This window comes from Bos taurus, chromosome 7 (genome assembly GCF_002263795.3).
Source record: "Bos taurus isolate L1 Dominette 01449 registration number 42190680 breed Hereford chromosome 7, ARS-UCD2.0, whole genome shotgun sequence".
In the NCBI taxonomy this organism is placed as follows: Eukaryota; Metazoa; Chordata; class Mammalia; order Artiodactyla; family Bovidae; genus Bos; species Bos taurus.
Genome location: NC_037334.1, coordinates 52592980 through 52616130, shown reverse-complemented (window position 1 = coordinate 52616130; position 23151 = coordinate 52592980). Strand labels below are relative to the sequence as shown.

General features: G+C 51.7%; 4 protein-coding genes across 7 annotated transcripts in view; 1 reads left to right on the top strand and 3 right to left on the bottom strand.

The window, feature by feature from the left end:
* LOC132345761 (protein diaphanous homolog 1) overlaps positions 1-15307 on the top strand; it is a 57527-nt gene extending 42220 nt beyond the window's left edge. For 2 of the 3 annotated variants that reach the window (XM_059888768.1, XM_059888767.1), the window contains 9 exons: positions 2361-2455; positions 2779-2880; positions 3095-3334; positions 3452-3581; positions 4302-4427; positions 5025-5188; positions 5516-5651; positions 7521-7607; positions 13408-15307. In XM_059888768.1, the coding sequence (XP_059744751.1) occupies positions 2361-2455; positions 2779-2880; positions 3095-3334; positions 3452-3581; positions 4302-4427; positions 5025-5188; positions 5516-5651; positions 7521-7607; positions 13408-13562 (1235 nt within the window). In that variant the 3' untranslated portion in view covers positions 13563-15307. Of the gene's footprint in view, positions 1-2360; positions 2456-2778; positions 2881-3094; positions 3335-3451; positions 3582-4301; positions 4428-5024; positions 5189-5515; positions 5652-7520; positions 7608-11794; positions 11839-13407 lie in introns of all 3 variants that reach the window. The other variant, XM_059888769.1, reaches the window with a different exon arrangement.
* Positions 15308-17250: 1943 nt separating this feature from the next.
* Positions 17251-23151, bottom strand: part of PCDHGB4 (protocadherin gamma subfamily B, 4) — a 129471-nt gene continuing 123570 nt past the window's right edge. The window contains exon 4 of the mRNA NM_001102513.1: positions 17251-19236. Coding sequence (NP_001095983.1) covers positions 19010-19236 — 227 coding nt within the window. The 3' untranslated portion in view covers positions 17251-19009. The remainder of the gene's footprint in view (positions 19237-23151) is intronic.
* The window catches only part of PCDHGA8 (protocadherin gamma subfamily A, 8), a 124154-nt gene continuing 118253 nt past the window's right edge, over positions 17251-23151 (bottom strand). Inside the window, 1 exon segment of the mRNA NM_001099705.1 lies at positions 17251-19236. Within this exon segment, the coding sequence (NP_001093175.1) occupies positions 19010-19236 (227 nt within the window). The 3' untranslated portion in view covers positions 17251-19009.
* PCDHGC3 (protocadherin gamma subfamily C, 3) overlaps positions 17251-23151 on the bottom strand; it is a 33030-nt gene continuing 27129 nt past the window's right edge. For both annotated transcript variants that reach the window (NM_001114080.1, NM_001103334.1), the window contains 1 exon segment: positions 17251-19236. In NM_001114080.1, coding sequence (NP_001107552.1) covers positions 19010-19236 — 227 coding nt within the window. In that variant the 3' untranslated portion in view covers positions 17251-19009.

The following is a 23151-nucleotide window of genomic DNA, read 5'->3' as shown; positions in this document are numbered from 1 at the left end:
GAAGTTATTGGAGGGATTTTAATTAAAAAAAGTGAGAGATACAGCCCTCTGTAATTTTGGGGAGGACTACTTCAGCAGTGATTTTTGAGGCTGGATTGCTAGGAGATGGGGAGACGGGAAGATGTGTTATGTTATTGCTTTTAACTAGATGAGAGGTGATCAGGGCTGAAACTGAAGTTGTAAGAATGGATATGAAGGCAGAAGATACCAAGAAGAGAGAATTAATGGAACTTAGTGATTGATAGAGAGGAGAAAGATGTTTTCTTGGGTTAAGATCCCTCTATAGAGAGTGGAACCCTTTATGGAAGTAGAATCTGCTCCTGCTGGATTTTCCTGTCTTTTGTGGGGGAAGTGGTGGACGTGAATGAGAGGCTTAATGGTGGTGGGTAGAAATGATTGATTTAATTTTAGGACAGAATTTAAGATTCCTGTGGGACTCTCCAGGAGTGTATTAGGCATTTGGGTATATCAGGTGGAAGGTCTGACTGGAGATATGAATTTAGGAGGATAGCCTATGAGTCAGAGTTAAAACCATTAATTTACTTTTAAGGTTATTAACATTGAGGAGACAAGTAACAAAAAGGGGAGTCCTCAAAAAAACTGGAAAGGAGCAGCAAGGAAAATAGTCTGACACAGTCCTAAAAGTGGGAGTAGCGGTCGAATAAAATCAGGATCTGGCATTAGGAAAGGCAGTGACCTGGGCAGGAATCATTTCAGTATAGCATCAGTGGTACGAACAGAACTCTGGACTCCATTTGTATTTAAGTCCTGGCTCCAGTCCTTAGTAGCAGTGTGACCTTGGACAGGTAGGTTAAGTTCTTAAGTATTAGTTTCCTTTTCTGTCAAATGCGGCTAATAATACAAACTTACACATTATTATAAATAGGGTTAAATGAGATCATATGTGTAGATTATGTTTATGATACTAGGTCTTACATGGAATATGCACTCAACAAATGATTGTCATTTTTCCAGACTTTGTGGGGACAGAAGAGTTAATGAGAATGTGGAAGAGAGAATAGACTGGTGTTTTTAGTTTCTTTTTTTGTTTGAGATAGAAAAGGTTTGATTATGTGTATAGTTGTCCCTGATATCTGTGGGGTTCCAGGACCTCCAGCGATACCACAGTCCACAAGTACTCAAGTCCTTTATATAAAACGGTGTGGAACAGTCTGCCCTCTGTATCCATGGATGTGGAAGGCTGTCTGTATATGCTGAAGGAAGAGGCCCTTAGGGCCACCTGTGCTGTTGAAACGTGAGAAAAGGCTGGGTGCATGGATATAGTTCTGCTAAACTTAGAGAAGTGTCAGTGTACATTTTCTTCTAGATGATTCCAAAAGAGTCCTTACTCAAGCCTTTCCTAGTTCCAGCTTTTCTGGTTCCAGCTGAGAGCCCCAGTGCTCAGTTTTTAAGTGCCATAAGAGAAAGCTTAGCAAGTAATTTGACCAGTACCTTCAATTTTCCACATTAAAAAGAAGCAAGATCTTTTTAGAACAAATAAGGAAGTGGTGGGACATTTGGGAGAACAGGGCCATTTTTTATGGAGGAGCTGGCAAGAGATCATGGACTGGGGACACGCAGAGGGTTCCTGGCCATCATCAGGGCCACTTCATAGAATCTGATCTGTGGTGTCCATCAGCCCAGGTGTAAGGGAAGAAGATGAGATGGCTGGGTTAACCAGGGACTGGAAGGAGGAGAAACCAGAGAGTAAGAATTGTAGTAGTAATAGGGCGGGAGTGAAAGGGCACACCACAGGGTCTGGGTTAAACAGAGAAAGCCAGCTAGAACTGAGACATTCAGAGAAAATGGAATGGTCGTCTCTATCGTGAGAGAGTGTGTGCATGCAAGAGCACGCCGATGAGGCTGAAGAGTCAATTTGGGAACTAGTAAGCGAGAGCTGGAAGGATGAGAAGTGTTTGCTAGGGTGTGGGATATAGCAGTTTAAAAATCAGAGCATTTCAAGGCAGTGGCAGCTCTGAGGATAGAGTCAGGGAATGAGGAACTAAAATAGAATGGGATGAATGTTTTTGATGTATATAGATAGATCAAAGATTTCCTGTGTGAGCAAAGACAAGGAGTCAGTCACAGTGTTTGTAGAATGTGGTGCTTGGAACAGTGTGGCTGGTGTGTGAGTGATACAAATGTGGGGGTTCGCACAGGGGAAAACTGGGAGGTGGGAGCCTGAAACACGGCTCAGAAACCTGGATATTAACTATACAGGCAGTGAGGAGCTGGTGGAGGCTTCTGATCGTGACTTCAAGAGTATTCCTAGGAAAATTGTCCAACGTAGGTTTGTAGGATGGGCTGGAAGGTGGAAGAGACTGAGAAAAACATGTCTTTTGTATCTCATTTCCTGGCAGCAATCTTTTTGGGTTCCTTCCGCATGCCTTATCATGAGATTAAGAATGTCATCTTGGAGGTGAATGAGGCTGTTCTCACTGAGTCCATGATCCAGGTAAGGAGCAGGCTCTTCCTGGCGCTGGCTCTCTGCATCACTCAGCACCAGTCTGTCTCCTCTCTGCTTAGACCATGAGGACTCTCTTAAATATCATTGACTTAAAGAATGCTAGCTTTGGATAAGCTTCCATCCCTCTGGTAATCAGGTTATTTCTGGTATGTTTTTCAAAAGCCCTGCCGTCTCACTGGATGCCTCCCCAACCACCTGACCCCAGCCCATGTTTCCTTCTTAGTGGTCCTCAGGCAGAGTGAGGGCCTGACAGGGGGCTCCCATTGTTGGCTCACCCCGCTCTAACTGAGACAATCCCTTCTCTCTTTCAGAACCTCATTAAGCAGATGCCAGAGCCAGAGCAGTTAAAAATGCTTTCTGAACTGAAGGACGAATATGATGATTTGGCTGAGTCAGAGCAGTTTGGTGTGGTGGTGAGTGGGGCCTCTGGCTCAGGCTCTTCTCTGACTCCCTCTTCCACAAGAGCATCGGGACACTTGCTTCCAGCCTCTTGTCCATTTTGAACCCATCTTTCTTTCTCCTCCCTACGCTGTAACTCAGATCCTGCTATAGGAGGCGTAGGCCTGTATCCTTTCCTTCCTCTTCTCTCTCTCTGCTGGCTGTAGTGGACTCCTTGTCTCTCCGCAGATGGGTGCAGTACCCCGCCTGCGGCCTCGCCTCAACGCCATCCTCTTCAAGCTGCAGTTTGGGGAGCAGGTGGAGAACATCAAGCCCGAGATCGTCTCGGTGACTGCCGCGTGTGAGGAGGTGCGAAAGAGCGAGAACTTCTCTAGCCTCCTGGAGATAACCTTGCTTGTCGGAAACTATATGAATGCTGGCTCCAGGAATGCTGGTGCTTTTGGCTTCAACATCAGCTTCCTTTGTAAGGTGAGCGGGACAATGGAAGGGAGGCCGTGGCCTCCAGGAGCCCAGTATGGCAGACTGCTGTTGGTCTAGGTGGCCTTGGGTGTCAGGACTCACCCTCTTCCCCTTTTCCCCTCCAAGCTTCGAGACACCAAGTCCACAGATCAGAAGATGACATTGTTGCACTTCTTGGCTGAGTTGTGTGAGAATGATCATCCCGAGGTCCTGAAGTTCCCAGACGAGCTTGCCCACGTGGAGAAAGCCAGCCGAGGTGAGGCAGATTGGGATGAAGCTAGAAGGGGGTTCCAAGCCCCAGAAATCTCTGCTCAGGGCAGGGAAAGAATCAATCTAGATTTTAGATCATTTTCAGTTTAGACAGTTGTAAGGAGGAATGGGAGGATGCTGGTGTGGTGTCTAAGCCACAGGGAGGGGTATGGGGCAGAAGAGGAAGTAGGAAAGCTCCATGTGTGCGAACGGGAAGCACTCTTCCCCTTTAGGAAAACATCAGACACCAGGAAGCAACTGGAGGAAAGAAAGGTAGGTGTTTGTCGTTTAAGTCAACAGCTTTTCTTATTCAGAAAGCATAGACTGGAATAACAAAAACCAGGCCTCGCCATTCTGGGACTAGGCAAAGAAAAAGCAGCATTTCGTAGAAATGGGAACAGATTTCTGCCCTCCCTTTGTATTTCTGTTTATGTCTCCTTCCTCTCAAACCCTGTTCTCTAAAATAAATGAGAACAAGATCCTGAGGGATTTCATAGATTGTTGTTAAATTAAATGAAGCCTCTCTTCTCTTCTTAGTATTATGAAGGTTGGAGGTTTAATCATCAAGTAATTTTAGTTTCACTGGAAAAATGTGTGAAACAATTGGAGAGTACATAAGAGAACTAAAATAATTAAGTACAGACCATAGCTGTGCCCTGAAGGACAGAGTAGGGTCTTGAGGCTGGAGGTAGTGAGCTCTTGCTGTCTGTTTCTGTGTCTACTTTAGTTTCTGCTGAAAACTTGCAAAAGAACCTAGATCAGATGAAGAAACAGATTTCCGACGTGGAACGTGATATTCAGAATTTCCCAGCTGCCACAGATGAGAAAGACAAGTTTGTTGAAAAAATGACCATATCCTTTCTTGAAAAGAGGGAGTTGCCACCTAGGAAAAGAAAACTTCCCATGGAGGGAGACAGGATAAACTGACGGCATACAATTCTTCCTCTTCAGAAAATGTGTTTCGCTAAGAACAGAGTTATTGAAAGCACTCTCATTGTTGTGTTTTGCATCAAGCCTTGCAGATAAAGTCTAAGTCTGTTTTGAGACCTTGCTCCCCGCCCCATCACACACACACAACATATCCCCTCCTCGCCCCTTCCCAAAGATGACTACTGCCACTGGACTTCTGATTTGCAATCTGATGAATTTATTTTCATGAAAACTGCATTGTATTGCCTTAGCATTTAATATGTTTTGGCCCCGTTTCCACAGCAGTAGATGCAGAACAGTCTCTTTTTTGACTTGCCAGCCCCTGTTCTGTAGGAATACCATAGTCAATGGTGTACTATTTCCCTGTTTGGATGTTTCAATTGCTTCTGGGTTTTGCTAATATGAACAGTGCTGTGCTACGCATCCATGTGTACAGATAGCAGTACGCACATGTGAGTGTTCGCAGGGCTGGAGAAGCTGGTCTGCTTCCTGGTGTTGGTCCTTGACTTGCTGCTGCACAGCTTTGTGAAGGATGCGCAGGAACAGTACAACAAGCTGCGGATGATGCATTCCAACATGGAGGCGCTCTACAAGGAGCTGGGCGAGTACTTCCTCTTTGACCCCAAGAAGTTGTCTGTGGAAGAATTCTTCATGGATCTGCACAACTTTAAGAATATGTTTGTGGTAAGCAGGGATGGCCTTCCTTGGTGGCTCAGTGGTAAAGAATCTGCCTGCCAAGCAGGAGACAAGAGTTCAGTCCCTGGGTCGGGAAGATCCCCTGCAGAAGGGAATGGCAACCCACTCTAGTATTCTTGTGTGGGAAGTCCCATGGACAGAAGAGCTTGACCAGCCTACAGTCCATGGGGTTGGAAGAGTCAGACACAGGGAGGCCTGCGAAGTGGTGCTTCTGTCCATCTTTCTCACTTTCCACTGGGTTCATGTTGGTTGGTGGTGGGTGTGCACATGTGTGAGTGCCTTCGTGCCCATGTGTTCACTCCCCTCTCCCCCTAGCAAGCTGTCAAGGAGAACCAGAAGCGGCGGGAGACAGAGGAGAAGATGCGGCGAGCAAAGCTGGCCAAGGAGAAAGCAGAGAAGGAGCGGTTGGAGAAGCAGCAGAAGAGAGAGCAACTCATAGACATGAATGCTGGTGAGAAGCGAAGGGCCGATGGGCTGAGACAGGATCAGTTGGAAGGCTGCTCTGTCTAGAATCTAGAGGCCAGAGCACAGCTCATGTCTGAGCACAGCTCCTGGCAGATGCTGCTGGCAGCCTTCTGCCTCCACGGTCCTGACGCTGGACTTTAACCGTGGCTCTGAACACACACGCTCCAGCGCTCCACTCTGTCTTTTCCCTCCTTTGCTGTCCTGCACTATGTCTCGTCTCTGCAGTGACTTAGTGTTGCTGTAATATGTATACTTGCCTTCTGCTTGTCCAAAAATTTCCCTGTCCGGTTTTCATACCCTCTACAACATCTTGTGCTCTTTCCCTCAGATTGTGTTCCTGGCCCTGCTCCTGTCTTTTAATGGTTTGTCTTCCCTTTCTGCTTATTTCGCCAAATGTTGTGTCCCCAAGGACCTTCGCACGGTTGTACCCACCTATCAGACTGTAAATGGACTGAACTTCTGCAAAGGGGGCAGGGGAGCTGGCCACCTTCTTCTTTCTTCAGTGGACTTTGTATTTCACTCTCAGAAGCATGTCTTTGTTGAAACATATGGCCTCAATTACTGGCCCTCTGTTTCCTGTTTCTGCTTCTTTCCTGCTGCCGACTCCCTGCGCTCTCTGGCTGCTCTCTCTGTGGGCAGCGGAAATTCAGCATCCATTACATGGCCCTGAGCTGATGCCACCCTTCTTGACCCCGAGGGGCTACGAGCCATCTAAGTAAAGAGGTTCTCCGGGCTGCTGGGTCTGGCAAGAATCAGTGCTGTGCTGAGCACAAGGGGTGAGGGGCTCTAGCATTTTTGCTCGCAGGGACTTGACTTTGGCCACTCCTGTTGTGGTATGATTAGGGACCTGAAGCACCCTGCATTTCTATTTTTTCTTTATATTTTTTTGGGAAGCAGTTCCCCTGCCCTTACTCCAGTTGTATGTAAGCCACAAACTTTGCTCTAATAATAAACAAGCCCACGTGAGGTATATCCTTCACCTTTCCCCGCTTCTCCCCAAGCCTCTAGAGTTTGTGCCTAGTTATTGTTTAGGGTGTAATAGGGAAAGGTGGAGTCCAGCTGATTTGTGGGATGAAGGCTGCACACATCATCAGTCAGCACAGGGGACCCTGCCCTGGACCACGTCCCCAGGGCAAATAAATGAGGTTGGAATGTAGGTCAGCTGCACTGGTGGCATTCAGCCAGCAGGTGGCGCTGGGAGCAGTGAGTCCAGCTTTACAGCTGGCAGCCTGCTGGCTCCTAGGGATTTCAGTTTAAGATTTCACCACCCTTAGCTGTTGCCATGGAAACAGAGCCGAGCTGGAATAAGGATTCTACATTAACTCTTTGTATTCCAACCAGCAGCTCCTCTTAGATTCTGAGCTGACTTCAGGAAGATGCAGCCACTGGGGGCAGTACTTAAGTGAAAGGCACTCTTGAGAGGTGGTCTCTCCTCAGCCCTGCTCTGAAACTGGAACCAGGCTTTCCATGAGGGGTTTATGTAGGATAAAGAGAGTGACCTAGTTCCTTATTAACTTCATAATCCCAGCCTCTGTACTCACCCCAGTCTTAGAGTCGGGCAGTTCTCTGTGCTGGTTTTGATGGGGATGGGAAGGGCAGCGGCACTGCAGGAACATTATCCAGGGTCTGCAGTGGCTGGTAGCCAGTGAAACCTAATGTTTTAACCATTTGCAAACAGACACAAGTAAACATGGACTGTGAAACCTGAGATTGAGCCCGCTGTGTGCTGAGCCCCCAGAAACTGTGGACAAGGGCAAGCTATACATACAGCGGAAATGCATTTTTTTGTGTGGGGCTCAACCCATGGATGCTGCTCAGGCTGAAAAGCTTACATCTCCATCTTTGTTCACGACAGAGGGTGATGAGACAGGTGTGATGGACAGTCTTCTGGAAGCCCTGCAGTCAGGCGCAGCATTCCGACGGAAGAGAGGACCCCGTCAGGGTAAGTCAGCAAATGGAGCCCAGCCTGGGTGCTGAAGGAAGGCGGTGAAGCCTCTCTGCTCCTGCTCATTTTAGGCTAAGAGCAGGTGATGATGTTCTGAGGGTTTATAAACTTCCCCACAATGTCCCTGCATGTAGAGTGGATTATCCAGTCCTCTTCTAATTGTTAGAAAGGACTGACGTGGAGAACTAGGATTTGCAGGACTGACAACATACTACATTTGGTTATTCTTACATTTCTCTTCATTCTTGAGGCAGAAATGTAGGCTAAGCATTGTGCAAGACACAGATATGGGTAGGCATCTGGGTAACAAAAAATTGATGTAAATTCAAAACCATACATTAGATATAGGAATACAAGGAAAATAAGTGTCCTTACTCTCAGTTTCACAAACAGAAGACACAGAGGATAATAGTTCAGAATCCTATAGAGAGAAGGCTGGGTGTCATTCTCTCCAGATGTGTTAAATAAGGATGTGGAGGAGCATCTTGACCGAAGCTCATGCCGTGTCTGAGAACCTCCTTTTCCCGAGGGCTAGTCAGGCTGTACCGCTCTCACCGTCCCTGTTTACCGCCCCCCTCACCTGCCTTTCAGAAGATTTAAGTGGATTACGTTGAGCCAGAGCCTCTAAGAAGAATTATGGGGATGGGACAAATGATCCAGGCATTAGTGTGGGGAAGGATCAACAGATAAATCGCCTTTGAGGAAGTGTATAGTGGGCAGAGACTGTTCCAGAAGAACGTAGGTCCAGAGCTCCTCCTCACAACCTGCACTGCACAGTCTGGTGAAGGCCCTTTAGGACTGGGAATGTGGGCTTCCTTCCTAGGTTGAAGGGTGGGCATTACAGAAAAGGCGGCCTTAAGCTTTGTTCCCTATTCCCTGGCCGATGCGTTCTGTAGGCCTGTGTGATAGGAACTTCACTTCGAGGCTGTTGTACAGGTTGTGCGGTTTGCTTTGGCCACTGCTGAGCTATTAACAGTGACATCTGTAGGCCGATGGCACCTGCCTTAGCCTGTTAAGAGGACCTTACAATCCAGGGCATGGAGTATGCTCGCCTCACACAGTGCCCTGGCCCAAACACTGGATCACTATGAGAATGCCTGCCTGTTTCTGCCAATATGCTGAATACCCGGAGGGAAATTCCCTACTGCGGGCCCTTCTGTATGACTTCAAAACCTTCCCAAACAGAAGAATGTCTAGTTAGAACTCTGTTTGCTGGCATCCTCTGCGTACAGCCTCTCTAGAGGAGGAGAGGTGAGTATGGTGGGTTTAGATCTTCGGAGATATACGTTTGGTCTTCTAGATCTGGGTGTGGTAGAGTGTGAACTAGTAGTATTTTTTGCGTTTAGTCTTTAGAGAGTCTTGTGACATTGTTTCCTCCCCACCATATAAGGTGATGTGGCCCGACATTAAGCGTTTCCAGATAAACAAAAACACACCACCTCTCCCTGTTTTCCTCCATCCTGTTAGCTAACTGCCAGCCTTCATCAGACTTGAGGTGGGGAATTCCCTTTTCATTTTCTTCCAGTGGAACTGAACCAGAATCCCAGATGCTTCCTGAACACAGGGAACCAGACATCAATGGCTTCCCTCTCCTGGGGATGCCCCATTGCCCACTTCTTCCCAGGTGGGAAACCAGGACTTACAGGCCGAAGCAGCAGGGATTTTGGTAAAACCTAACCTGTCAGCAGAAGACCTGAATTAGTCAAAGTACTGTTTCCCAGTGCAAAAAGGAGGAGGAGGAGACTTAGGTGAAAATGACAACGACATGCTTTTAGAATTGGCTCCATCCTTATCTTTCTGGGCTCTGGGGTCACTAAACACACTGGACATATCTGGGAGAAGCTCTCAGGGGAAACATTTCCTGTTACTCTGATAAGCCCTGTAGACATTGGTACATTCACTTCCGAGTAAGTGGCTTGGAGCCATGAAACAGAAGGCCAGGCAGCACAGTCGAGCACCGAGAGCACAGGTCTAGACGGGGTCAGAAGACCCAATGTCAGATCTAACTGATGCTGTCTAGATTACTTGAGACAAGTTTCTGGGACTCAGTTTCTTCATGTCTAAGAGGAGAGTTGGGTTAAGAGGAGAAAAGAAAGGTTGGACACAGAAGGCCACACTGTAAAACTGTAAAGGCTTTGGTGACTGGGGGTTTCCCTGAGTGGCTACTGGACATAGTTGATTCACCCTTTGCTTGGCTGTCTCTGACTACTGCTGCCGACTGGCTGCCCTGAGCCAGAAAACCAGAGTGCTGTCACACAGGTCTGCCTCACAGCCCTCTTCAATCCCAGAGAGGCAGCTGTCCATAGTCAAAGACACTAGCTTCTGCCCTCGGATTTAAAGGAATGTTTTAAAAAATCTTCTGGTCTCTGGAGACCCGAGGGAGTGACCAGTGTACAAAGACCCATTGAGGAGCTGGAAGAGGAGAGTGACTATCAGGGCTGGTTCATTAAAAGTGACATGTAAACTGCTGTGATCTGCAGGGCGTGGGAGAACAATGCTGTGAGTGTCAGGGGGAAGAATCCATGTGATTGTATTACAGCAGATATTTCAGGCTGTCTGAGTCAGCTTCTGGTTTTAGTGACTCAACTTTATCTCCATGTCTGAACTGTGGCTTCTTATATACAGGCCATCTGCTCACTGGGATAAAAGTGAAGGGAAGAAAGAAATTCATCTCCGTCTGCCTTTCCTTCCCCCTGCCACTTCCCAGCTTCCTGCTAAGCTCCCCCTACACGGATAGAACCTTAGAGTTGGGACCAGCTCTAAAGATCTCCAGTGTTTAGCAGCTCACCTTCTCTTAGGTAACAGGGCTTGAAATCCAGGTAAGGTCTTGCCAAGATCTGCTGGTAGAGCCAGAACCGGAGCCTGCTTTTATGAATCCAGGTCCAGGACTCTTTCCACAAGGCCTGTGTGAGGAGCAGGAAATGATGGTGAGCCCTCTGTGTGGGCCAGAAATACTCTTACACTCTCCTTCTGCCAAGGAGAGCCTGGATGTGGTGAAATCGGTTCAGGGAAATTTCCAATGTCCACATGTCTAGAGAACTTAAGAGTGTTTCCTCTACCACCACTTATATCTCCCTCCACTTGTGTATTAATAAAAATAGGACAGGAATTAGTGCTTCAGACAGGGCTGAGCTCTTCAGGGGCGACGACTGCGCACCTGCCCCAGTTTCCTCTTCCCTAAGGAAGCTCGTTAACAAGAGTGCTTCCTCCAGAGTAGCAGTTCCTAGCCTGTGTTTTATAAATACCTTTTTCTAATTCATCTATGCCTGATTTTGCTGGTGTTTTTATCTGGCTCAGCCCTAACGTGTAGGGATCTGGCCTAAGAGAGCTTTGACCAGTGTCTCAAGGTTAGGGCTCCCTGGTCCCATAGAAGCAAAATATGCTTCTGCAGCTACTTTTCAATAGTCTCAACAAGTACGCAAGTTAGGGAAAGGCTCAGAGGGCATCTGCTGGAGGGTCAAGCTGCGGCCCTGAAGCTGGGGTGGCGGCCAGGATTCCTTGATCCTGTTCCCAGTTCCCACAGGAGTTTTCTTGTTCTGACCTTAGGCCACATCAGGTATCCCCACTTTCTAGGCTTAAAAGGGAAATTTTGGTCTTTCCCAACTTACCCTCCACTCCATTTTTATGAATCTGTAATGCATCAGCAGCTTTTTTAATCTAGAAGAATATAGAGACATGCTTGACTAGGTACAAACTGGTATCTTCTGAGTTGAGAGAAAGAAACCCAAGAGAGAAACAGCTAAAGATACTTCCCACTTGAATTCTGACTTTGCCCATGTTGTCCAAGATGAATGCTCCTGTAGTTCCTTTTCCCTGGGTCCAGAGTCAGGAAGTAGTATTTTAACATGTACTTAGCCCTTGAGTCACATACAAACAAATATAATTGGAATATTTTCTCAAGTGCTGGTGACTGAATTCGAAGAATCAGCCACCACCTTTCCGGACATGAGAAGTAGGGTCCTAGAGGAGGGAGTATTTCAAAAAAGAGCAAAAACCAAGCAGGTGTGAAGCAGATTTTGCTGGAGATAGAAGACCATCCTGGTCGCACTCCCATGGGCCCCTTCCCTCCCTGCTCAGTCCCTGAGGCAGCATCACAAGGGATGTGAAATCCTGTGGTCTCCGCCGCATGCCTTCCCCCTGTGCCTGCCAGCCAGGCTCTTCACTGGTCTTTCTCCTCTTATTAGACAATCCCAGTCCCTGGGAGGAGGAGGAGGAGATCTATAAATTGGTAACCTGTGGGCATGCCGTGTGCTCCCTCTTACCTGTGTGTAGACTTGGTCACGCTTCTGCAGAGGCCGACAGCCCTGGGGAAAGCCTGGGCCCCCTGACCCTGTTTGGCTTCCGTCCCACCTCAAGCTTTTTGCTGGTCCCAAGAAGGCAGGGTGGACGCTTGCTTCACTGGCTCTTCAGGACCTCTTCCTGCTCACACCTGCTGCTGCCCTGTCCTGCACTCGAGAGTGTGGCCTTCTGTCCTCTGTCTGCTTCTTCAAGGTTTAGGCGCTGCTTTCTCCACCCAGCTTCCTGTGACCCAGAGCTGGGTTTTTTGTTATTTTAATTGATGTATCAATCACATTCCTAAAATGCACCCCTTTAAAGTATACAGCTGTGGTTTCAGTCTACTCACAAGGTTGTGCAGCCATCACCACTAATTCCAGAACATTTCATCATCCCCAAAAAAGACCCCATGCCCATTAGCAGTCACACCCCCTTTAACACCTCCCCCAGGCCCTTGCAACCACACATCTACTGTCTCTGGATTTGCCCATTCTAGACATTTCATAGAACGGGAATTACAGCATCTGTGGCCTTTGTCTCTGGCTTCTCTGACCCCAGGCAGGCTGCTCTTTGTGCCCCGCAGTCTCTCTGGGCCACTCTGAAGCCAAGCGGCAGACAGCTGGAGACAGGCTCGGTCCCAAGGATCGGCTTTCCGCTTGAGGATACAGGACCAGGAACGTGGAGTCTATGAATTAATGAGTGTCTGGGACAACTCCCAGCAGTTAGGACAGGAACTCGTGGAGGGACTGGTTCTTCTCTTCCTATTTAGGGTGGCCACTGAAGCTTCACTAGCCCTTAGCCTGTCAGGCTGAGGCCTCTGTAGGGTTCCTTCTGGCCTCCCCAACATACCTTCCCTCACCCTTCTCCCTTCACACACCCACACACACTGCACACCTGCCCTTGGCCTTTGGATCACCACTGCTGCCCTTGAAGAGCTGGACAAGAGCTCGCTGCGTGGGCATGGCCCAAGCGGGAGGGTTGAACACAGGTGGGGTGGCCTCATGTGTGACAGTGCACGGCTGCTGCTCCTCTCTGCAGGAGCCCCTCTGGCCGCCACACAGCCTTCCCTGCCCTGGGCTGGCTGACAGTGATTTTGGCCTAGGAGCTTCCATGAGGACTGCCAAGAAAACAAAATACTACTATTGTTTACTAAGCTTGAGTCTGTTTACATCCAATGACTCTCCAATGAGAAAACAGATTTTGAGTACTTATCGCTCTCCCTGCTGATACTTGAGCCCCGCTCTGTCTGCAGAGCTGTATTTACACTCTTGTACTGCTTGTCACAAGGAATGTGAGAGCCAGACTTGCTCTCCCGCTTGCACCGTGCTCTGCCCCCACTCCTGCCCCCACAAAGGTATCTTCCATGTGTTCTTGGCTCTCTCCCCGTCCTGTACAAGAAGGGCCTCTGAACTGACCTGGCCAATGCGTGTGCATGGCTTCTGGCCGAGTATCTGCCGTAGAGATGGAGAGGGATTGGAAACTGGCCTTCTGTGGACAGGATGGCTCGTGTCTTCTCTTGCAGGCGTCAGGAAGGCAGTGTGTGCAGCCACATCTCAGCTAGTCTCAGAGCTGACCAAGGAGGATGCCATGACCTGTGTTCCTGCCAAGATGCCTAAGAGTGAGGAAGTCCCCACCATCCTCGAGGAGACCACAGAGTTGCTCGGCCGTGCAAGCTAAGCCAGGTCCTGGGGCCACGGCAGCTCCTCGGTGGAGCCCCCGACTGTCCTGCCTGCAGCATGTGCCTGAAGGGTCGCGGAGGTGTTCCTCTGCGGTGGCCGCTCCCATCACCCTGACCCCACCTTACTCTCCGGCATGCTGCTCTCTGCCCATCGCACACAGCTTCAGCTGCCTGGAGGCCAGAAGTGTGGGGGGCCCAAGCCCAACCGGGGCAGTCCTGGCTCGTTACCAAAGCAGGCTCCGTGTTTGCTGCCTTAACCCCAAGTGTCTCCACTGTTCTCCGGGGCCTCATCTCAGACAAGGCCCACCTGCTGTCTCAGCCCCTGCCTCTCTAGTGGGCTTTGCCTAGGTCAATTGTGCTGGGTTTGTGCTTTTCTGTTGTGTGTTCTCTGGTCCTGAGAGCAGCATGGGCTTAGGAACCTCTGGGCTCCATCCCCCAGCTCTGCTCTGCCTGCCCCGGCTCCTGTTGTCTATTATTGGTGGGGAGGCACTGGGAGGTGCTTCCAAGGAAGTGGGGAGCAGATCCCCCTCCCACCCCACCATTTGAGAAAGACCTCCCCAAACAAGGAGGATCTGCCTAGGCCAGGGCCTGGGGGCGGGCAGGCAGGCAGGGCAGGGTGGGGCGGAGCCGCCCCCAGCCTGCTGCCGTGCTGTGCACCTGCCCTGGCCTCTCTCAACCCTCCTCCGTACCAGCCCCCAGCGGCTGAGCCACGGGCCCTCCTCACGCCCTCCCCAGAGCTTTGGTCTCATCTGAAAGTGTGGGCTGTCCTGTGACCATCCCCACACCTTACCCTCTGTCTCCAAGGAAAGGGGAGGTGGAGCCTCCTGGTTGAGAAATTGTTTTGCAAATGGATCTATTTTTATATGAATTTTTTTTTTTAAAGAAAAATAAGCCTTCCTCCTTTCACCTCCATAATATAAGAGGCTTTGATGGCAGGTTCCAGAGTCCCTGGGATTTCTCACCACAAGCCTCAATTCTGAGCAAGGCCCTGGACCTCCATTCAGCCCTGAAGCCTCTGGGCCAGTGCAGACTCTCACCCCCAACATCTGACTTGGGGGCCAGAGGCGGCTCTTCTCTGGTTGAGCTGGACCAGGCCTAAGTGTAATAGGAGCTCTCAAACAACAAAGAGTTTTTATAAATTTAATATATTTATCAAGCCAAATGTGCAGATGCTAACTGGACGCTCTGGAGAAGTGGGCCCAGGGACGCCCCACCCTGTTCTCTCTTCAGCAGTGGGAAGGCCACATATTTCAGTGGCCACAGCCACAGGAAGCTCAGATTCTCTGGCTAAAGGTAACACTTTGCCCTCCTGTGCTCCTCTTAGCTTCCCGCCACCCCCAGGTAGGGGGCGAGAATGGCACTGGAAAGGCCTGGCCCTAAAGTATAGTTCTTAGAGCAAGGGGAGCTTAGACCTCAGGCGCCCCCAGGGAGGCCTTGAGACTGGGCAGAAGGGTTCTGGTTGCTAGAGCCTGTGTGCAAAGGGGTGCCAGCAGCCCCCCTGAGCTAGTGCTGGGAGGACTATGGTGGGGGGGGGGCCTGCTACTCCCCTCAGTCCCCTCCTCCCTGCTGACATCTGGGGCTTTGACCCTTTCTTTTTTAATCTACTTTTGCTAAGATGCATTTAATAATAATAATAAAGGGACAAAATGCAAACCTGTTTCCCTCGCCTCTTGGGCTTCTGGGATGTCATCACCTCCAGTTTGTTGGGTTTGTTTCCAACTGTTAATAAAGCATTGAAACAGTACTGCCTTACAGCTTCCTTGTGAATTTCTGCACTCTTCACTGTCATCCAGGCTCCTCCCCGGTTGTCCTGCCTCAAGCCTGTGACTGACTTGACAAATCATCAGAAGGGTGGCAGCACCTTTGAGTGCTGGCTGGGTGCAGGGCTGGCTGCCTCTGTAAGGGAGTGGGGCCCCAGTTCAGCCCCTGCCCTTCTGCATTGCTGCCTGTTAGCTCAGAACCCTTTTCTGGGACTCCACCCCCACCTCCCCATGACTCCAGACCTCACCTGCAGTTTCCTGGCAGTACCTAGGCCTCTCTTGCTAAGGGAAGCCTGTGACTGCCATTCTCCCACATTCCCCTCCCTGTGGACACACTTGGTGGCCACAGACCACCTTCCCAGCTAGGGCTTACCCTGGGGTGGGAACCTGAGCCTGCCCAGTAGAGGTCAAAAGACAGACGTCTTGATACTCAGACTTGTTTGAGCACGCAGTGGCCTGCACAAAGAAACCTTACAGACCAGACCAGGATAGACAAGGCGGGGCTTGGAGAGGACAGGAGGCCATTTGGGCAGCTCTGGAACTAAAAGCCTCATTAGGTAGCCCTGCAGCCTGGGCAGCTCTCTCTCCAGGATGTCTGGGGATGTGGAGGTGGGCTCCCTGCGTCCTTCCTCCCTACCCCCGAAGGCCGTGCGTTTCTGGCTTAGGCCGCACAGGCACACGCACCAATGAGGGGACCAACCACAGCTGCTCACACGCTCTGCTCTGCCAGTCTCCTGCCGCACCTGGAATACAACCAGGGCGACACCCCGCCCTCTGCAGCCTGGCTCTCAGAAACAACACCCTGCTTGCATCTCAGGCCGCGCACACCACCCTTCCTCCCCCGCAAGAAGGCCGCCCCCAGAAGCTTATGTGGAAGGCTCGGTTTCCATGACAACAGACTTCAGGCGCTGGCAGACGCTTGACCCGCTCCAGGAGTACACAGGATGTCCAGAGACAGCCACCCCCACCCTGCCCCTGGGCATGCCCTCACCCTCACTGACCCGGCCTGATAACCCTAGTGGGTCTTTCTATCCTTCCGCGCCTTCTGGCCTTTCCTCCCACTCTGTTGCCTGCAGCTTTGGCAGCAGCAACCTCCAATCCATCTTTCCTTGGAGGCGGCGGGAGGTGGGCTAGGCCAGTAGTAAAAGCGCCGAGAAAGGAGGGAGGCCGTTTGGTTTGCGGGTAATCCGATGTCAATCCGATGTCCGGCGTGCCCTCTGTCCCCTGGACGCCCCCCTCCCCCTTTCCTGCACACACGCAAGGAAGCGCGAACCCTGCGTTTCCATGGCTTTGCTACAGAGTGTAACCTAGAATGTGAATTCCAGATGGGAAATCAGGGGCAAGCTGTTCACTGGGCTTCTGGCATTCCCTCCCTCCCACCCTCGCGGCATTCCCAAGCCCCCTGAGGTGGGGGGAGGGGTGAGGGTGGAAGAGGGCGGGCAAAGGAGAGTCCACCCTCCTCCCGCGCAGCCGGGAGGGCGCTCAGAGTGGTCACTTGAGCAGGGAAGGGGCGGAACTCGGGAAGCGTCCACGGCCCCCGCTCCAGCTCTGTGTTCAGCGCGCGCCGCCCCCTCGCACGGGTCTGCTCTTCTGCCTGGAGACAGCGGCAGACAGACAACTGCGCACTGCCACGTCGCGCTCAGAAATCCCTCCTCCACTGCGGACCCGCAAGCCGATTACACACACAGTGTACAGTCCCACAGGCACCATTACGGTCAACCAGACACCTATTATATGTGCACAATCGTGCTGCACGCATACACAGCCGCATTTAACAATTATACACAGATACTCAGGCAGTGACACAAAACCGAGACGCAACACAATCATCGCCTCCCGATCCCGCTCTTCTAGCATACTACTCTGAGTTCATCACTTCATCCATACACGCCAGGAGCCCCCATCTCTTACACAGAAACAGCCCACCTTTCAGAAGAAACCTTTTAATTTTTCAAAGAAAAAAAAGCCATATAAATATTAGAGTATAAAACTTGCGTGAGACACAGGAAGGGGGTGGGGTTGGGAGCTACGTGACTATGCAAAGAGAAGCGCTTAGAGGAGTCAGTACGCGGGAAGGGGGTCGCCGCAGCGCGTGGACACAGCACAAAACACAGCACGGGCCGCCGCGGGCGGGTTCGGGGACAGACGGCTGCGCGGAGCCGGCCGCCCGCTCGCCATCACGGAAAAATACGCCGCACTACACACTATTGGTTATTCTACACCAGCCGAAAGAGGGAGGGGGTTCCTATACTAAGTAAGGGCCGGAGTGGGGTTCTCGAGAAGCCCCGCTGGGTGAGCGGGACCCCGGGGGCAGAGGGGTGAGCAGAGGAAGATCTATGCACAAGGAGGCACTGGGGGACTTTAACCAGGCTCTGGCCACGAGGGGGCGGACTGGGGGCCTGGGCAGTGGCCTTCACAGAGAAGGAATGGCACCTGGCAAGGTGAAGGGCTGGGGCCGCTGGGGCAGGAGGCGCCCTGTGGAGAAGCCCTGATCTCAGGCTGACACTTTCTGTCCACTTGGTCCCTGCTCTAGCTCCCGTCCTTCCCAACCCAGGGACCAAAAATAGCTGAGCGGGCCCCTCCCTCCCTACTGGGGCCACACGGATCCTTCCACAGAAGCACCTCTGGAGTACCCAGCACCCACAGAGGCCCCTCTGACCTCTTCAGGGGACCTGTCCCAATCCTGTTCAGAGCTGCCTTGGACCACAAGGCCAGTTCAAACCCACCGGTTCTGGAAGCTCAGCCCAACGCTGGCTGCCAGGCTGCCCTGTACATGGGAGATGAGGGTCCAGCCTGGGGCATGGCTTCTGGCTGGAACCTGGGGATCTGGTCGGTACCCTGGGGCATACAGAGCCTCCTGCAAGACCCTGTTAACTGACAGGACCAAGCTTTGTCCACCCTCCATCCACACCCACACCCTTCTTTATCTTAGCACCCCACACTGTCTCAGAACATGCAGTGGGGTCTCTTGTTTGGGGAGGGGGAAGTCACAGCATGCAGTGGGAACATTAAATGATGACAAACAGAACAGAACAGAAGACTGGTCCCCAGGATGTTGGGAAGAGGCATGGTAGCAGGATGCCCTCCCTAAATCCAGCAAGCATCAGTACCATGGGAATGGTGACCATGTCTCCCAAAAACTTGAGCTTGGTCTCAGGTTCTGGAAGGAGGCGAAGGGACTGGCACCAAACCATGCTTTTGGGGCAAGTTTGAGAATTGAAGGAGAGGTCAAGAAGTCATGATGCCCTTCCAACTCTTTAGAACTATGAGCCTTTTTAGGTCACCAGGTACCTCAACACCCCAACCACCTTAAGAAAGAGAAGGGTGGTGTAGGCAGGAGGGAGGTCGGGGATGGGCCTGATTGAATTTGTAAGATGGAGGAGTTCAGCTGTAACTGAAGGGGGTGTGATAAATGGTGTCTACACAAACCCGACTACCCCCATGGGCACAGCAAGTGATTGGATGGGGGTTCCCAGCAGAACTCCCTTTGCATATTCAATCCCCTGGGGGCAGGGGTGGGGGTTGTTGACCGGGCACTTGTTTCCATTTCCCAAGGGGAGCATGGCCTGGGCCCCTACCAGTTTCCTGGGGGTGAGCCCTGAAATCCGAGGCTTGGGCACAGGTAGGGAGAGGCTGGACTGGTTGGGGAGGGAGGCTGCCCTGTGGCTTTGGGCCTGGCCTCCATGTTACTTCTTTTCCTTCTTGCCCGACTTCTTCTTGTTGCCATTGCCCCCTGCCGGGGCCTTGCCATCACGCTTGCCAGCTGCGTTGGTCAGAGTGGCGTTGCTGCCAGGGATGTAGACATTCTGGCGGTAGTCGGGCACATGCTGCAGGGTGAACTGGGGCCCGTAGCGGGCACTCAAGCCCATGGTGCCGGCGCCCCCTCCCAGGGTGGAGCTCCCATCAGCGGCTTCTGCAGAGACAAGGGAAGGTCAGGGGCTAAACCTCAGGGTCCCCAAGTCCCTCTCTTCTAGCACCAGCAGGGACAGCAGTGGACATGCCATCCTGACCCACAAGGGTAGAACTAAGAGGCTCCAGAGTGGCCACCTAGGTTTGTTTTCCCAGCTCTTTTACCTACTAGCCAAGCCTTCCTTAACCTCCCTGTGTCTCCTCAGATTTCTGAATTGCAAAATGAGAATAATAAAGGTACCTACCTCCTCTGGTTTGGTGAAGGCTAACCAGGATTACAAGCACGTTGTAACTGAGATTACATACATCAAGCACCTGGAATAGTGCCCGCTGCCTGGCGAGGGCATCAAACACGCTAGCCATCATCTCTCTCCAGGCTGAGACTTGGCTCTTGAGCCCCTGCCCCAGCCTTTCTCCGGGCAGCCTCTCTGGTCTCCATGCTAGACCTCCATGGTTCCTGCAGGTTCCTAGCCTGTTTCACCCAGTGCCAAGCACAGAGTGGGCACTGAGTCATTCTGTTTTGAGTGAGGGGTGGGGGCTCCTCCAGGGATTCATTTCAGAACAGCAATTGATGCCTACTCTGTGCCAGGGACCTTGCTAGATGCTGCGTGTGCATGATGGTGTCTAACCTGCACGCAACACTCCAGGGAGGTGTGTGGTAGTACCCTGCTATAGAGGTGAGAGAAGTCAGGGTCAGAGGAGGTAAAAGACTTGCCCGAGGCCACACCAGCCAGGACAGGGGGGTGGGGAGGGGTGGGGGTGAGGCCTAAGTACATCCTAGGTGTAGCTGTAGGGTATGGTCACCACCAGCAGAGGCCTGAACCTCATCACTACTCTGAGGGTGAAGAAGGGGAGAGGCTGAGAAGATGATGACTGACCAACTGTCTTAGGTCCAATGTGGCCCCAGGCTCACAATGGCAGAGTAGGTGACATCACAGAGCCCAGCTTCCTGCTCTGCACAAGGAGAAACTGGGGTCCTGAGGACTGCAAGTTCCCTGGGAGCTTGACAGAATCACAGCCTCTCAGAATCTGCATTTGAACACCGTATCCAGGTGACACGTGGCTCCAGGTGATGTGTGGCACATTGAAGGGAGAGAAATACAGAAGACCCTACTTCACTGAGGTTTTGTGAGGATTCCAGGAGAAAGTGCTTCACGCAGTGCCTGGGCACTTAGAGAGAGCTCACTGAAGGCTTGCTGTTGCCAAAATCACCATCACCCTCATCACTGTCACCGTCACCATACCGGGTGTCACGGCTTCTCCCCACCATGCCCCCTACCTCCAGGGGGTTAAAAAAAAAAAGAACAACACAGGGTTTTGATGACTCCGCTGAGTTCAGGAGGGCTCCTGTTGGAGTCCTCTGGCAGCTAGAGAGTTAAAGCCCCAGAACGCCCAGCCCAGACCTGTCCAGCAGAAGGGCTCCCAACTGGCCTTCCTCTACCCCCACCCTAGACCCTGGAAGTGCACAGGGAGAGTGACTAAACCCAGAGAGGCTGAGTAATCCTGGGACATCAACCAAGGATTGAGAAATAGAGAGACAGGAAATATTTTCATAGAACAGCATCAGAGGGGGAGGGACGCAAGGGAAAGCAAAGGAGAGAGGAGCCCCAGTCTTTCCGCCTCTTCATTCCAGGCTCAGGTTTCCACAACCTCCATTTCAAGTCCCAAATCCCTACGTCTGGGGCCTTCAGGGGGCGGGGAAGTGGGCTGGGTGGGAGGGAGCAGAGCCCACTTCCTTCTCTCTTTCCCCTAGCCCTTTCATTCCACTGACATTTCTACATTTTCTCTAATTAACTCCAGGAGGGAGCCGGTCCTCCACCGCCCCGCCCCTCCCTGCTGCCTGGGAATATAAGTGCTGGGGGGAGGGGCCCAGATCTGGCTTCAAGAGCCAGGGTTCCCAAGTGATTTAGGGGCAAAGAGGGGAGACGTCAGAGGCGCCAGTGAGAGAGAGAGAGGGGGAGAGATGGGCACCAAAAGGGGGAAGGGAGGCAGAAATAGAAAGATAGGAAGGGCGGGATTGGATAACTGGAAGCTAGGCCCACCCACATCCTACAACACACCCAGGATCTCTAAGAAGCACCCGAGCAGACAAAAATGACAAAGCCTGCCCCTGCCACCCCCTCCCTAGAAGCACAGACCTGATGTCGGCCTGGCCTGCGTTGTGGGATGCACTGAGGTGGGGCTAGCCAGGAGGGAAGAAGATTGGGAAACCCAGGGTATAACACAGAAACAGGCCGGCCTGGAGTTCTGTCCGGTCAGCTCTGCCACTAAGAGCCAGCCATATGACCTTGACCAAGGTCCTGTCTGACCCCAACCTCAGTTGGACTGCAGGCTCTCATCTTCTGCAGAATCAAGTCTGCAGAAGGGCACCTCCTTCTACCCTGCAAGACTTAGTTTGGGCAGGAACTGGGATCTTCCCTGAGCACAAGGAGAAACAGACTCTGAAGAGCAGCAAGGAAGAGGTTAAGGCACTGCCTGCCTCCACTCCCCTCTCCCACTCCAGCCTCACCTCAGGGAAAGGGCTCCCAGCCCCAGCGTTCCCCCTCTGCCCTGCCGTCCCTACCCAGGGGCTGAAGGCAGAAGCTCCAAACAGCCCGGAAGGCCTGCTCACTCACCAGGGTGGGAGCCACAGACCGCAGCCTCCTGGAGAGCACACCTTCCCCTCAAATGTTTATGTAAAAAGCCTCCCAAGGTACTTATTCTCCCCACTCACTCGCCCTCAGCGGCCCCACAGGCCTGGCTGGGCTGGACTCCAGGAACCTCTCTGACTCCAGGGCCAGGAATCGGGTGTGAAAGTGAGAGTAGGGCCTGACCCTGCCACCTCCACCCCCAGGGTCCATCCCCCAGGGCCAGGGTTTACTCCCGGGTCAGGCCCTGTGTGGGCTGGAGGGTGGAACCCTGACAGGGCAGGCAGCCTTCGGTGACCCCAGGGACCTCCTGGGAGGGTCTGGGGCTATAAATACTGACTCCGTTTCTGTTTTTAAAATCTGGATTTAGGCTAAAAAGGCTGCTTCCTGGCTTTAGGGTTTAAAGCCACAACAGCTAAATATACCTTACTGTCTGTTTACTTCCCTCAAGAGTCCAACTTGGCGTCTTCTCAGACCCCACCACCTGCGTCTCTCATACTCAGGGTCTGGCCTCTCTAGAATTACAGCAGCCCCCGCCCCACTGCCCCTCCCCACCCCCTGAACCTAGGCCAGCCCTGTCTTCCCAGAAGGCTGGTGCCCCTGCCCCTGCTCCCTTCCTCTTCATCAGCCATGGGCCTGGCCCCCACGGCCTCACAGACATCCAGGGAAGCCTTGTCAGACTAAACAAATGAAAATAAAGGGTGACCAGTTAAATGTGAATTTCATGTAAATTTTTTTTTTTTTAGTATAGTTATGTCCCAGTTCTAACATTTGGGACCTACTTATGCTAAAATACTATTTGTTGTTAAAATTTAACTGGCCATCCTGTATTTTATCTGGAACCCCAATCTGGGAGAATAATGCAGCATTGAGAGAAACCTGTTCGCCTAAAAGGGAAACTGAGGCTGATGGAAAGGCAGACGTGGTTACTGGAGCAGACAGGGCATGAACTTAGGAGCAAGCTGGGTTAGAATCTCCAGTCTGCAGCTCAAAATGGGGGCCTTCGAGCAAGCAGCTTCTCAGTCCCCTCATCTGTCAAATGGAAGGACTCAGACCTGCCTTGCAGAGTTGTGAGAAGATCCACCGACATGAGGCCCACCAAGCTTGCTGATCGTGAGCTGGGGCAGCATGCAGGCATGACGGCAGCGATGACTGCTGTGACTTTACCTGATTCTCCACTAACCAGGCCTCCAGAGACACTGGACAGTGGGGCTCTCAGCTCACTGAGTGAGGCCAGTGCCTGAGTCCTCCGCCAGCCTCCATGTAAGCCCAGGGTTAGTCGCTCCAGAAGC